This window comes from Phyllosticta citriasiana, assembly GCF_038021145.1.
Source record: "Phyllosticta citriasiana strain CBS 120426 chromosome Unknown IWZ02scaffold_11, whole genome shotgun sequence".
Classification (NCBI taxonomy): domain Eukaryota; kingdom Fungi; phylum Ascomycota; class Dothideomycetes; order Botryosphaeriales; family Phyllostictaceae; genus Phyllosticta; species Phyllosticta citriasiana.
This window is the reverse complement of record NW_027117288.1, coordinates 217,710-230,610: the sequence shown is the minus strand read 5'-3', so window position 1 is coordinate 230,610 and position 12,901 is coordinate 217,710. Positions and strand designations below refer to the sequence as shown.

The 12,901-nt window shown below is 56.5% G+C and overlaps 6 protein-coding genes across 6 annotated transcripts; 3 read left to right on the top strand and 3 right to left on the bottom strand.

Annotated features, from left to right (window-relative positions):
- Window positions 1–229: 229 nt before the first annotated feature.
- On the top strand, window positions 230–5,801 carry IWZ02DRAFT_45625 (uncharacterized protein). The gene is made up of 2 exons (XM_066767841.1): window positions 230–697; window positions 797–5,801. Exons 1-2 carry the CDS (start codon window positions 399–401, stop codon window positions 5,634–5,636), a joined length of 5,139 nt encoding a protein of 1,712 aa, XP_066620239.1. The 5' UTR covers window positions 230–398; the 3' UTR covers window positions 5,637–5,801.
- A 457-nt stretch (window positions 5,802–6,258) lies between these two features.
- IWZ02DRAFT_45640 (uncharacterized protein) lies at window positions 6,259–6,994 on the bottom strand. The gene is made up of 2 exons (XM_066767853.1): window positions 6,702–6,994; window positions 6,259–6,648 (listed from the first exon to the last, which is right to left on the bottom strand). Exons 1-2 carry the CDS (start codon window positions 6,819–6,821, stop codon window positions 6,292–6,294), a joined length of 477 nt encoding a protein of 158 aa, XP_066620238.1. The 5' UTR covers window positions 6,822–6,994; the 3' UTR covers window positions 6,259–6,291.
- An 86-nt stretch (window positions 6,995–7,080) lies between these two features.
- On the top strand, window positions 7,081–8,402 carry IWZ02DRAFT_45628 (uncharacterized protein). The gene is made up of 2 exons (XM_066767845.1): window positions 7,081–7,473; window positions 7,552–8,402. Exons 1-2 carry the CDS (start codon window positions 7,245–7,247, stop codon window positions 8,217–8,219), a joined length of 897 nt encoding a protein of 298 aa, XP_066620237.1. The 5' UTR covers window positions 7,081–7,244; the 3' UTR covers window positions 8,220–8,402.
- Window positions 8,133–8,943, top strand: IWZ02DRAFT_457903 (uncharacterized protein). Its single transcript, XM_066767967.1, has one exon. It carries the CDS (start codon window positions 8,586–8,588, stop codon window positions 8,904–8,906), a length of 321 nt encoding a protein of 106 aa, XP_066620236.1. The 5' UTR covers window positions 8,133–8,585; the 3' UTR covers window positions 8,907–8,943.
- A 19-nt stretch (window positions 8,944–8,962) lies between these two features.
- IWZ02DRAFT_45656 (uncharacterized protein) lies at window positions 8,963–10,657 on the bottom strand. The gene is made up of 3 exons (XM_066767872.1): window positions 10,306–10,657; window positions 9,655–10,193; window positions 8,963–9,331 (listed from the first exon to the last, which is right to left on the bottom strand). Exons 1-3 carry the CDS (start codon window positions 10,450–10,452, stop codon window positions 9,019–9,021), a joined length of 999 nt encoding a protein of 332 aa, XP_066620235.1. The 5' UTR covers window positions 10,453–10,657; the 3' UTR covers window positions 8,963–9,018.
- A 205-nt stretch (window positions 10,658–10,862) lies between these two features.
- IWZ02DRAFT_492646 (serine hydroxymethyltransferase-like protein) lies at window positions 10,863–12,649 on the bottom strand (the record flags this gene model as incomplete). The annotated part of the gene is made up of 5 exons (XM_066769866.1): window positions 10,863–12,010; window positions 12,059–12,196; window positions 12,246–12,339; window positions 12,402–12,458; window positions 12,512–12,649. 5 exons carry the CDS (start codon window positions 12,647–12,649, stop codon window positions 10,863–10,865), a joined length of 1,575 nt encoding a protein of 524 aa, XP_066620234.1.
- Window positions 12,650–12,901: the final 252 nt, after the last annotated feature.

The following is a 12,901-nucleotide window of genomic DNA, read 5'->3' as shown; positions in this document are numbered from 1 at the left end:
CACGGATAGTCTTCTTCTTCTTCTTGTTCTTCTTCTTCTTTTTCTTGTTCTTCTTCTTCTTCTTATTTCGGGCGGCCCAGGATGGTGCGCTAGGCAGGCAGGCAGGCAGCGCGCCCCCCCCGGCGCCCCCCGGTCCAGACTGTGGTTGACGTCGTCTAGCCACCCTAGCCTTGCGCGCAGCCAAACCCTACCTTACCTTACTCGACCCTCCCTCCCTCCCTCCCTACCTACCTAACTAACTAACTAACTAACTAACTAACTAAATCATTTTGCCTGCTAAGAGTGCCATCCCATCCCATCCCATTGCCGCCGCCCGCCAAAAGTCTCGCCCTCTTCCCGCATCCCCATCCCATTGCTCCATCTCCAACACCATGCCCCCCTCTGCGTCATGAATCACCATGACCATGGTCGTGTCTGCCCAGGACAGCTCGCGTTGGCCGGTCCACCACTCATCTCCCAACATCCCAGCACCAACGCAAAGGCCCATTGGCGCAAAGCAGAGGCTCCAGTCCGAGGCCCGCAGACACCACAACAGGCAGGATTCCTTCCAGCGTCGCCAGAATGAGATCAACAGCCAGCGAACCCGCCAGCCCTCCATCCCCCATCCGATCCGCACCGATGATTCCCGCCCCTCGAGTCGCTCTGGTGGCCGCTTCGCCGTTGGAAACGTCGGGAGCAACGGCATCATCTATCTCAGGTAATCATCGTCACCTCCACGGCGGGACCCACTCGTCACCCTACCTGTTCTCTAGGTCGCCTGTCGTCTCGACTCGACAACTGACACCGCTCCCCACAGACCAGTTCCTCGTCCGCGACCAACCCCGGAGCCATTCGTCTTTCCTCCCAACGTCTCCACCGACCTGCTTGACAAAAACAACAAAAACACAACACGCCACGATGCTCTCCGCTCTGCCTCCAACTCGCCTGTCCCGCCCACTCCACCCTCGCCCACTTATGCCCGTCCTCTGAGGTCTGCTGCCGCTGCCCCCAATGTCCCTGCCACCGTTCCCGAGCGCCACCCCTCGCAACGCGCTCGCTCTCATTCGTACTCGACCTTCGATGATTCTCGCTCGCAAAGCTTTGACTCCAATACTTTCAAGGTCGTCATCGACCGCCCCAGCCTAAAACGCACCAAGAGCGTCGACTCTCTCCAAGGCTCCCACCTGGTTCTGGATGTCCCAATTCCAAATTATCGCCTGGGAACCCCGCGCTTCAGCACCCACGGAAGCGCCTTTTTGCGCAGTTCCATTCAGACTCGCTACTCTGGCGCTGACGACATGCGCTCTTCCATCTTCACCAGGACCGCGCCCTCGTACGACAAACTTTTCCCCCAGCCGAGCCCAATGCTGAATCGCAACTCTCTCCGCGAGTCCGCCTTTTCCTCGCAGTCGGGAGTGTTTTTCGACAGGCCCCACACCTTCATTGAACCCTCGGATCAGACCTCCCCACCAACACCCACGCCTCACGCTCCTTCGACTCCAATCAGCCCCGGAGTTTACGACTCGTTGTATGCAAATCCAAATGATCCTCTCGTTGTTCGCTATTCACCTACTGGCGACATTGTTGCTGCCACGCCGGCCCGCCTGGTCGCACACATTACATCACCGAGCTCGCTGGACTATGAGCTGCTCTCCGACTTTTTCCTTACCTTTCGCTCTTATTTGAATGCAAAAGACCTTGTCTCTCTCTTGATTGCGCGACTGCGGTGGGCGGTGGAGCGCAAGGAGGACTTTGGCCGCATCGTCCGGGTACGGACGTTTGTTGCCCTACGACATTGGATCTTGAACTATTTTGCCGAGGACTTTATTCCGTGCATCCTGCTCCGTCAGCATTTTTGCCTCTTGGTCAACAACTTATATACCGACACGAGTAACCGTCCGGACGGAGGTGGTGGGGATGTCAAAATCATTGGGGAGCTCAAAAAATGCTGGCGGCGGACGTGTGGTTCATACTGGACCAACATCAGCGTAACGGGAAAAGAGCTGCTGAGCGACCAGATATTCCCGGGTGGGGCGGCTGATGAAATTCCCCGGCCTGGAGACATTTCGGATCGACAGGCATTCACCGCACCTCTGGAGCCGCTTCTGATGCCCCGTCCCATCGAGGGCGCCCCTCACACTCGGGATGGAGTCACGGCGGAGAAACAAGCAGAATGGATGAAGACTGTCTTGCACATGCCCCATCATCCTGTTCAGGCCAACACGAGCGACGGCAATAGCTCGAGAGATGCTCCTCTTTCGCCAGCCAGCGAGATGAGCCTGCAGGTCTTGTCCTGCTCGATCCCTCTCAAATCGCTCTACCGTGGCCAGCACGCCAGCGTACCCCATCCTGTCCCAATCAACCGAACTTCGATTCTCAGTCCTCCCTTGCCGGCATCTATCGGAACCCGTGGACCTGTACACATGCACTCGCGCAGTGGAGAAGGCCCAGAAGCCGTCGGAGTGCAGCGTCCGCCAAGCACCGTGTCGTTTTGTGATTCTCATGGTGGCCAGCTCATGACGATTCAACTTCCTGGAAGCTTGGTCCGAGGTTTCCTCTTCCAACCCGACTCGCCATTCATTACCATGCGGTCGTCTGGCAAACTGCGGCCGATGAGATCGCATCTGCAGATCGAGCTCGATCCAAACGATCCCCATCTCGTGCCTAGACCAACAACTCCAAACCCTGGTGTCAAGCGGATTTTCGGAAGCGTGCGCCGTGCTTTGAGCGGTCGGCAAGGCTCTGCTGCCGGTGGTTCATCCATGACCAAGCAGAGAGACTCACTGAATACAGGCACACTTCCTGCTTCCACTGGACCAGCTGGCGGTGTTCAAAAGAGACGGCCTGTCAAGACTGCCCCGCACACGAGGATAGACGTTTTGCTGCAGCGAGCGGGCGAGAGTTTCAAAAAGGCTCTGGAAGCGGAGCTGGAAACAGAGAGGCAAACGAGGCAAAGCGAGACAATTTCCCGCCGACAGACTCTTGAGCCGGAGGAACAGGACGAGTCGCGCGAGACGAGACCCGACAGCCAAGTTGTAAACCGCCCATCTGCAGAGAGAGGGCTGAGCAAGCTCACGCTAAGGAGTGGCTCCATTCTGATCTTTGACGACACGGAGCGGCCGCCAGTACCGAGCGTGTCTAGTGCCGTTTCCGAAGAGGGTGCAGAGGGATCAACAGCCGCTCCAGACACCAACCAGTTTGACGACGCTCTGGCTCAGACTCCGCCCTGCGATTCGCCAAGGCAGATTTCTGAAGAGGAGCTGCGGCGAGGATCTCACGTATCTCTGCCTCCTATTACGATGCCTCCTGAAATGTCGGCTCCGACAGCAACAGCAGGGAAACCAGTGTATCCCACCGACCACTACCGACTGACGCCTTCGGATGGCATGATTACGAACAATGTCTCTGCCAACTTGTCTGCAGTCCTCAGACACTCGCGCTCAGCTGCGACCACTCCAGATTATTCGTCATCATCTCAGTTGCAGCTGCGAAGATTCGCATCACAGGGAAGCGGTGTGCAACTGGCGCAGACCGATGAGAGCGACATTTCCCCATCTGTGAGCCCTTATCCTGGGAGAGGCTCTGAGGGAACGTCATTTCGCCTGGATACGCCGCCTCCTCGTCCACCTGGCCGCATGCTACGTCGCAGGCCTGGGGGCAACCTCCGTGCTGTTCACAACGTTTGTGATTTGGACAGGCAATCGACGGGATCGCTCTCGGACTTCACTCACTCCGTTGGAAACTCGGTTGCCCTCCAGTCTGCCGGCGTGTGGAGTACAACTGGCCCTGGTACGAACACTGTCGACAACTCGCATCGCCGCAAATCTATGTCTCTGGTTGCCACCCATTCCTCCCAGCCTGTGCTAAGACCCTCTTTTGAGGCTGAGGTCGCGAGACTTGCATCCCTTCCCGATGACGATGAAGATGATGGTGGTATCGAGTCAGCACTGCTGAAGCTCGAAGGGAAATATCAGCGCAAGAGTGCTCACATTTCTCCAAGACATACCGACTTCTACGTTCCAACTGGAGCTCCTGCGCAACCCAGGGCACGCGAGCTGTCAGACAGCAAACATGAAAAGCTACAGCACCGGCACGAGCAGATCAACACCGAGGGCTTCGTCGATGTCTCGGCTCTCAAGAATCCTTTCCCAGCACCCAGCCTTCACGGGCAGCAGCCTTCTCAAACATCTCTTCGCGAGACTCCTCGCAAGACGGAACCGGAACAATCAGACATGTCGTACTCCAGCATTCCACTTCTTGACCGGGGGACAAACTGCTACGACTACTACCAGCCCACGAGGCCCGATGACTCGACTGATTCGGCGCTGCCGGCACCACTCGCCCCTGAGAGGTGGCGTGCACCCAAGCAAGCAGCCAAGAACGACTCTGCTGGCTCTTCGATGGAGCACGTCGTCGAGACTGACAGCATTCGCCAGATTCCACGAGGGGCCACGATGCCAAGATCGCCCCAGTCACCGCAATCGCCTGCAATGTCGTCCAAGGCGCATCGGTCACTCCTTGCAAATTACGAGGACGAATTTGACGACATTTCCTCGGACATTTCAACAAATCGGCCTGATTCGCGTCCCGAAAGCCACGGTGTGAGGAGCTTTCACGAGGATCAGCCTGCGGACCTTGGACCCCACGATAACATTTCTCGTGTGCGGTTTCCCCCGACGCCTCCCAAAGACAATGCTGGCGACGACTTTGGGCACAACAGCATCGACTTTGCCACGTTCAACAAGGGACTGCCAACGCCAGGCTTTACACCTCCCTTCAGATCTGGCCATGCCCACGCGCAAACACAGTCTGAGGCCCGGAATAATCCACGCTTTAGTTTTGTCCATGAACCGCAAATCCGCCAAGCGCCTGAGCGCAGTGGACCCAAGCACATTCCATTCATTCTGGCTTACGACTCTGCCACACTGGCCGAGCAATTCACCGTCATCGAGAAGGATGCCCTCGACGAGATTGACTGGAAGGAGCTGATTGAGCTGCGATGGAAGCAGTCTTCCCCGCAGATTCGAGACTGGGTGGACTACCTCCGCACTCAGGAGCCGCGTGGCGTTGACGTCGTGATTGCCCGGTTCAACATCATGGTCAAGTGGGCTGTTTCGCAGTGTGTTCTCACGGAGGACATTGACGAGCGTGTGCGCACTCTTGTCAAGTACATTCGCATCGCGTCACACGCGCGGCGGCTCCGAAACTACGCAACCATGTATCAATTTACCGTGGCGCTGCTTTCGAGCGACTGCGCGCGCTTGCATCGCACATGGGAAATGGTCCCAGCCGCAGACCGCCGGACTCTGCGCGAGCTTGAAAATCTCGTCCAGCCCGTCAAAAACTTTTACAACCTGCGCATGGAGATGGAAATGGCCAGTCTAGAAGACGGATGCATTCCCTTTGTTGGAATCTATACGCGCGACCTGATCTACAACGCTCAAAAGCCTGCAACGTTGGGTGAGGGCAACGGCGGTCCCCTCATCAACTTTGAACGACAGCAGACGGCGGCGACCATTGTCAAGAGTCTCCTCCGTCTGCTCGAGGCCTCTGGCAGGTACAACATGCACGCACGCACTGATGTCATCAGCAAGTGTCTGTGGGTAGCTGCGCTGAGCGACGACGAGATTACCAAAAGGAGTCGCGCTCTAGAGTGATGCGCCTCCATTTACGTCCACATGTTACCGACATGTACATTTCCTTGGCTCCTCCATCATGCCAGTCATGATTTATGAACCCCGCCCCTCGGCCGATCCATTTTCTCCCTGTATGCATAAACACATCCAAACACATACGCCATCGCGCCATTTTCTTTGTTTTACCGGCACCTCGCCGTTCGATTGATACCTCATAGATGTTTGGCTTGCGAACCTGACCGTCGCTTCTTCATCTCCTTACTTGTATCTCTTGACATCTACCCGGCCAAGGAACAACATTTGTCCAATATCCAGCCACCTTTTGCGCCTTTTTTGTGTTTCTATTGCTAATGTACATATCCTTCTTTCCTTGTAGTTTGAGGTCGTGGACGTGGAAAGTGTGCTATGCTTTTTTGTTGGGTCTAAGGCACAAGGCGAAGGCTTTTGGGGCCTCGCCAGTTGGAGACGATGCCATTGGCCGATTCTCATCTATTATCCCGTGGCGAATTAATCACCCTTTCCTACATGGGCTTTTCTCATTTGTCTCGTTTGGATGCGAATTTTCTCCTTTGGCCTGGTCTACGTGGCATGATGGTCGGTGGGATGAATGATGCCCCGTAATAGAGATTTCCTCATCTTTGCTACGAGCTTTATGGGTGCGGCCAAATTTGCTGTCTTATATCGAGACATTCGAGTCTACAGAGCTGTGCGCGTCGGCACAGGAGGGACAGATTCCGAGAGAAGGGTCCCCCTCTGACGCAAGAGGCTTTCGACACTCTTCCTCTCTTTCCGCCCCGCCCCCATAATCCACCCACACGCACCCACCTCCACCGACCCCAACGCACTGCCCATTCATGATTGCCCGCCAACTGCCTATGTACCTTTGTAGCGGCGCACGTTCGTTTGTTCGTTCGTTTGTTCGTTCGTTCGTTCGTTCGTTCGTTCGTTCGTTCGTTCGTTCGTTCCTACCGCACCGCACCGCGGACGCCAGAGCCAGCAAACGGCCACGAGCAAATGCCATTCGCAGCCATGTCTCATTTCGCGGCTGTCAATCTTTGCACAATAACGGCTACCAAGCCAACTTACCATGCCTCTTGGCTGGAACGGTGCAAAGGAAGGACCGGTCCGGGTGCGTGCTTCTCCGCCTATCTGCCTGCTTTGACTTTTTTTTTTTTTTTTTTTTTTTCCCTGTTCTCGCACGCCCATTTCGCTGCTGCTGCCGTTGCTGCGGCTTCGATTTTTCGATTTTCGATTCTCCGGTCTGGTCGGGATTGTTTCGTTATTGGGAGACGGACGACTGAGAGACGGACGGCTTTGTGGGTACTGCTGCTGCGAGTCGATTCATTGATTGATTGATCGAGCGAGCGAGCGAGCGTCTGCTTGCTGTTGGAAAGAATCCAAATCATTTGCAATCTATCAATCGCTCGCATTCGATACTTCCATCCATCCATCCATCCATCCATCCATCCGCCGCGCCTATCCGATCCAATCCAATAGACCGTCCGTCATAACTCCTCAACTCTCTCAAACAACTCTTTCTTTCCTCGAGTCAATCAATCAATCCATCCATCCCATCGACTCCAACAATAATCTTGATCTCTTCTCCGCTCCCTCCCCACCACCACCGCAATGACCATCTCAACCAACGGCACATGCTGGTACCCAGACGGCACGCTATCAGAAGACGTACCATGCAACAGCACGGCAGCAGCGGCCGGCGAAGCAACCGCCTGCTGCGGCAGCGCCGCGCTGTGCATGGCCAACGGGCTGTGTCTCGACTGGGGCGTCACGTCGCGCGGCAGCTGCACCGACAAGAGCTGGACCGAGGGCGGCGGGTGTACGCAGTATTGCGTGAATGGTAAGATGGAGAACCCCCACCCCTGACGCAACCCCCAATCCCCTTCCCAACCAGCTTTCTTACTCATTTCAACGACAGACGACACCTCCGGCGGCTCCCCCCTGCGCGTCTGCACCATCGCGATCGACCCCTCCGATAGCACGTTTGCCTGCGGCGCCACGCTGTCCAACTGCGACCAGGGCGTCAACACGTTCACGCTGACATCCAACACGGTCATGGTGGCGCGCCCGACGCAGCTGGCGCGTTTGGCGTCGGCCGTCGGCGCAGAGGTCGTCGTCACGACCGGGGCTGCTTCGAGTGCCGTGAATGCTGTGTGTACGTTGGCCGTCAGTGCCGCGAGTAGTAGTGCGAGCAGTGTGGCGGAGGCGAGTGCGACGGGCGTGGTGAGTGGGAGTGGGAATGGGCTGCGGAGTAAGAGTGCCACAGACGGGTATTCCAGCGGTGAAATGGCGGGCGTGGGCGTTGGGGTAGGGGCGCCGCTGCTGTTGGCCCTCTTCGCCGCGCTGTGGCTGTGGCGGCGCGAGGTGCGTCGCGGTCGGAAGAGCATAGCGGCGGCGGCCGCCGCCGCAGGGAGCGTCGTGGCGTATCATGATGGCGATGCTGCTGTCGCTGCTCAGGCGGTGCAGCAACAGCAGCAGCAGTTTGGACATGAACATGGGCATGGACATCACGTTTATCAGGAAGTGGGTACGGATGGCGAGAGGGCCGAGTTGCCGCCGTCGACGGCTGCGGACGGTTTGAAGTGAGGAGTGGAGAAAGTGCCTCCCGTCCTTCCATGTGCTGTGCGAAAAGAAAATGTCTGTCTAAACAATGCGTGCTACAGGAGCGGGAGACTGACCTCACTGGATCGAAGAAACCACCACAGCGGCGAGCATCCAAGTGGGACTCCCTTCGCCCTGTCTGCCTTTTCATCTCTCTTGAGAGAAGATGCACGGGCTAGAGGATGGACCTCATGGAGCTGCCATCGCCATCACCTCCACCTCCTCCACCACTACTACTACCACTGTTCGCTTCTGAGCCGCTCACACGCACTCTCTCATCATTTGAAGAATAACCGACCTACCTGGTCTTTTCTCCTGCATTCAACAAAGTGCTGCTCTTCCTCCGTCCATATGATACCCATCAAGCTTCATTTCGACCTTTTCATGTTTTTACAACGCGTACCACTTCTCCTTTTTCCTTTTCTTTTCTTTTTTTTTTTTTTTTCCCCACTATTCTCATATTCACCTCTTAGCTGTTTGGTTTCACACTTGTACCCTGAATTTCTGAAACCCCATCTCTTCTCTCCTACTTCTCCTTTCTCCATAGACGGCGGTAGAAGCGAACGACGTTTTCCTTTCTCAGTACGCGGGCAACAAATGGCACAGCACTCTCTCAGGTGCCTCCAGAAGACACCGTCATGGGTTTCTGCAATCTTACTGTCTCAAGGCTAGAGCAGCCAAAGCAGCCAAAGCAGGATAAAATCAGTCTCAGCTTCTGAGAAAAAAGGATCAAGCATTCATCCATTTATTCACAATTGCAGCCCGTCCAACGCCTGTCCGTTTGTCAGTCAAAGTGGGACAAGAAAGAACCCTGGAGTCCAGGATTCCCCACGCCCATAGCATTCGCCCAGAAAAGCCAGAAGAAGCAGTCAGTGAAGCAGCTGTCCATCAACTCCAGTCCCAACCCAGTCCCAGCCCAGTCCCAGCCCAGTCCCAGCCCAGTCCCAGCCCAGTCCCAACCCAGTCCCAACCCAGTCCCAAAACGCCAGTCTCGCATCGCAGTCATCCGGGGGGTATAAACAAGAGAAGAAAGGGAAAACAAAGGGCCAGTCCCATGATGTCGTTTCGAACCGTGACACGTCATGCCACACTGTTGCCTGCCGTAATTAGTCTCTGTCTCGACGCTCGGGTATTCAGCCTCGATTCCAGAATCCGAACGAACATGTGACCAGCCAGCAAGGAAAAGTGCAGCAAGCCCAGCACGGCGCGCTTGATTCAGTCAAGGAGTGGAGCCCTCGAGTCGTCCATGCCATTCAGATTAGGATTGAGGCATCAGATCGTATTGCTCAAGAGTCACGAAGCTCTTTCAGCTGGAGTCGGAGCGACATGTTCACTCGCTGTGACCCCCAGTCAGCGTGCATTCACGCTTGAATACCAGGGGCAGTATCTCAATAGTGACAGAGTGAGAGAAGCAACACACCTCGAGGCAGGCAAAGGCGGCAGCGGCTGGTTACAGTCAACCGCCGACGGGCGAGGTCGATGCGGCAATTGGATCTCGTCACCCTGCCGGTTGACGTCGAGGTGGCCGCCATGTGATAACTGGCGTCGTTGATACTGTTGCTGATGCTGCAATGAACTGCGCACGGGCAGCGTGCTCACAGCAATGCCAGCTTCCAAGTTCGTCTGCGTCTCCCTCTCCGTCTCCCTCTCATGGTTCTCACTGCCAGTGCCAGTCGCAGCCGTAAAGCTCGACCGCATGCCGGCCACGCTGGAGCGCACTTGGGCGTTGAAGCGGCGGACGCGCTCCTGGCGAGCCAGACGGCGCGCCTCGCGCAGGTCGTTTTCCCACTCGCGCGCCATGACGATGAACTCGTGGTCAATCATGTCTTCGAGCTCGGCTTGATCGGATGGGCGTCGACTGTGTCGGTGTGGGCGAGGGTGCGTAAGCAACGCGCGCTCTTCGGACGTCAGACGGAGGCGGTGGCGGCGACGTGGGCCGGGGCCAGTGCGAGGGACGATCTGGAGGCAGGCGTGTTAGCAATGGATGCTGGTCAAGGTCGTGGTGAGATGAGATGGGGTGGTTGAGCTTCAGGTGAGTGTCAAGTCGAGTTGCCTCGACGATTCGACTTACGTCGCCCTCGAGCGTGAGAAAGCCAAAGTACCACAGCAGAATCATGGGCACCATGACAATAATGTCCCACGTTATGATGACCCAAGTGAAGCTGAACGCGTTGTTTGGCTGAGTGTCGCCGTGGTGCTCAGCGGGAGCGTAGTCCATGGTCGCAAAGCAATTACGTCGTCGACGGGCGGAGGCCACAGTCGAGAGCAATACAGGAGCAACGTGCAAGTATCGGACGGATGAAATGTGGACGGTGGAAAGTCAGGTGGCTTGCCAAAGAGGGAAGTTGTTGGAAGTGGAAGTCATGAAGAACCAGGGACGCGAAACGCAGACACATGTCGCTGATGCGCACCAAAATCTAACACAGAGTGTTAAGAGAGAGAGAGAGAGAAGATTGGAGAATTCCGTGAACCGCTCAAAGTGCCCGCCTGACTATGAGAATCAGAAAGTGGATATTTGCAGTACAGACCGAGCGGTGCCCCGCCAACGCCACGCCCGAATCACTCTTTAACACGGACTATGCATATACTACGTTTTCTTCATTGTGGGCCATTCAGATAGCCTCATGCCTATGCTCCGTTCTTCTCCCACGGCAGGCTAAACGTGCCTACCCAATCCTCAACCTCCTTGCGCAGCTGGATGATGTCCGTGACATTTTCGCCCTCGCCAAGGTACTCCTTGAAGGCATTGACGCTGGTGGGGTTCTTCCTGCCCTTGGCTTCGGCGCTCTCCTTTGCGTCCTTGTCGAGCTTTTGGGTGATGGTGACGGCGCGGTGCACAATGTCAGCCACGCGGCGGAAGTCATCGGGTCCAAAGCCACGGGTAGTCATGGCTGGCGTTCCCATGCGTAGACCGCCAGGCTTCATGGCAGACTTGTCGCCGGGAACAGTGTTCTTGTTGCTTGCCACGCCAACCAGCTCGAGCACGCGCTCAACCCGCGCGCCATCGACGCTCCTGTCCTTGAGATCAATGAGGACAAGGTGGTTGTCAGTACCACCACTGACAATGTTGTATCCAAGTCCGCCCTTGTCCTTGGAGTTTCCAAGCCTCTCGGCCAGCGCCTTGGCATTGGTGAGCACAGTACGCTGGTACTGCTGGAACTCGGGCGTCTGAGCTTGCTGGAGCGCGACCGCAAGCGCGGTGATGGTGTGGTTGTGCGGGCCGCCTTGATGTCCGGGGAAGACGGACGCGTTGATCGGGCCCTCCAAGTCCCACTTTTCCTCCACACCCTTCTTGTCAACTCTCCGGACACCCTTGCGGTAGAAGATCATGGCACCGCGGGGACCGCGGAGAGACTTGTGAGTCGTCGTCGTTACAACGTCGGCCTTGGTAAAAGGCGATGGAATGACGCCAGCGGCGACGAGACCAGAGATGTGGGCCATGTCGGCAAAAAGGTATGCGCCAGACTTGTCAGCAATGGCACGGAAGCGCTCGTAGTCAAGAAGTCTGCTGTAGGCCGAGGTACCAGCCACAATGACCTTGGGGCGGTACAACAGAGCCATCTCCTCCAGCTTGTCGTAGTCAATCAGGCCCGTCTGCTCGTTCAGCCTGTACGGGAGCGTCTCAAAATACTTGGAAATGGCAGAAATCTTCTTATTGGGAATCTGGTAGCCGTGCGACAGGTGACCGCCGTGGGGGAGGTCGAGACCCATTATGCGGTCGTGGGTGTTTGCGACGGCAGAGTATGCGTAAAGGTTGGCAGGCGATCCGGAGAGGGCTGCTCAGAGTCAGTTGGGCAATTCAGCCGCCGAACCAAATGACCTACGCTGGACATTGACACCCCATTCGCTCTCCTTCAGACCAAAAGTTTGGAGAGCTCTTTGCTGGCAAAGCCTCTCGGCCTCGTCAATGTGCTCGTTGCCACCGTAGTAGCGCGCGCCAGGGTAGCCCTCCGAGTATTTGTCTGCCAGCAGCTCAGTATATGATTGTCCTGAGATTCAGAAGAGCAGTACTTTGCATGACACTTCCCAGGGCATCGAGAACAGCCTGAGATGTAAAGTTTTCCGAAGGAATGAGGTTGATGAAGTGCTTTTGCCGCCTCTTCTCCTACAAGCGGCAACTGGCGTTAGCGGGGGCATAGGCAAGGTTGCGCCCGCCAGCGGACCGACCTTTTCGATAATATCGTAGACTAGGGGGTCATTTTCGGCGAGGGTGGTAGACAGCAGCTGGGCAGGGTCAGCACAATTGCGCATTGTTCTCAACAGCGAAAGTTGGGTACCTTGTGCTGGCTGTCCGGAGATACAGCAGCATAGCTGCGGGCAAAGGCGGATTGCAGGCGCCTGGGAGCAGCAGCACATCGGCCGAATTGCGAGAGAAGGGAACGAGAAGCCCGCGAGCTGCTCGCAAAGGACGACATGGCTGTCGGCTTGAGTGATGGAGAGGGTGGAGGAGCAAAGCTGGTACGAGTGGTGCGATGATGATGCGCCGGGATCAGATCAGATTGGACGCGGCGGGCGGCTCGCGGGCTCCGCTTGCGGTCTTGGCGCTCAAGCTTTTCTCGGCAGCGCGTCGCCCGCAGCTTTCGTCTCTTCTTCAACAACTAATTCCTACATGATGCGACGGTATACGGCACGACACTCACCCGGCCTTGCTGGCGTGTGGTGATGTT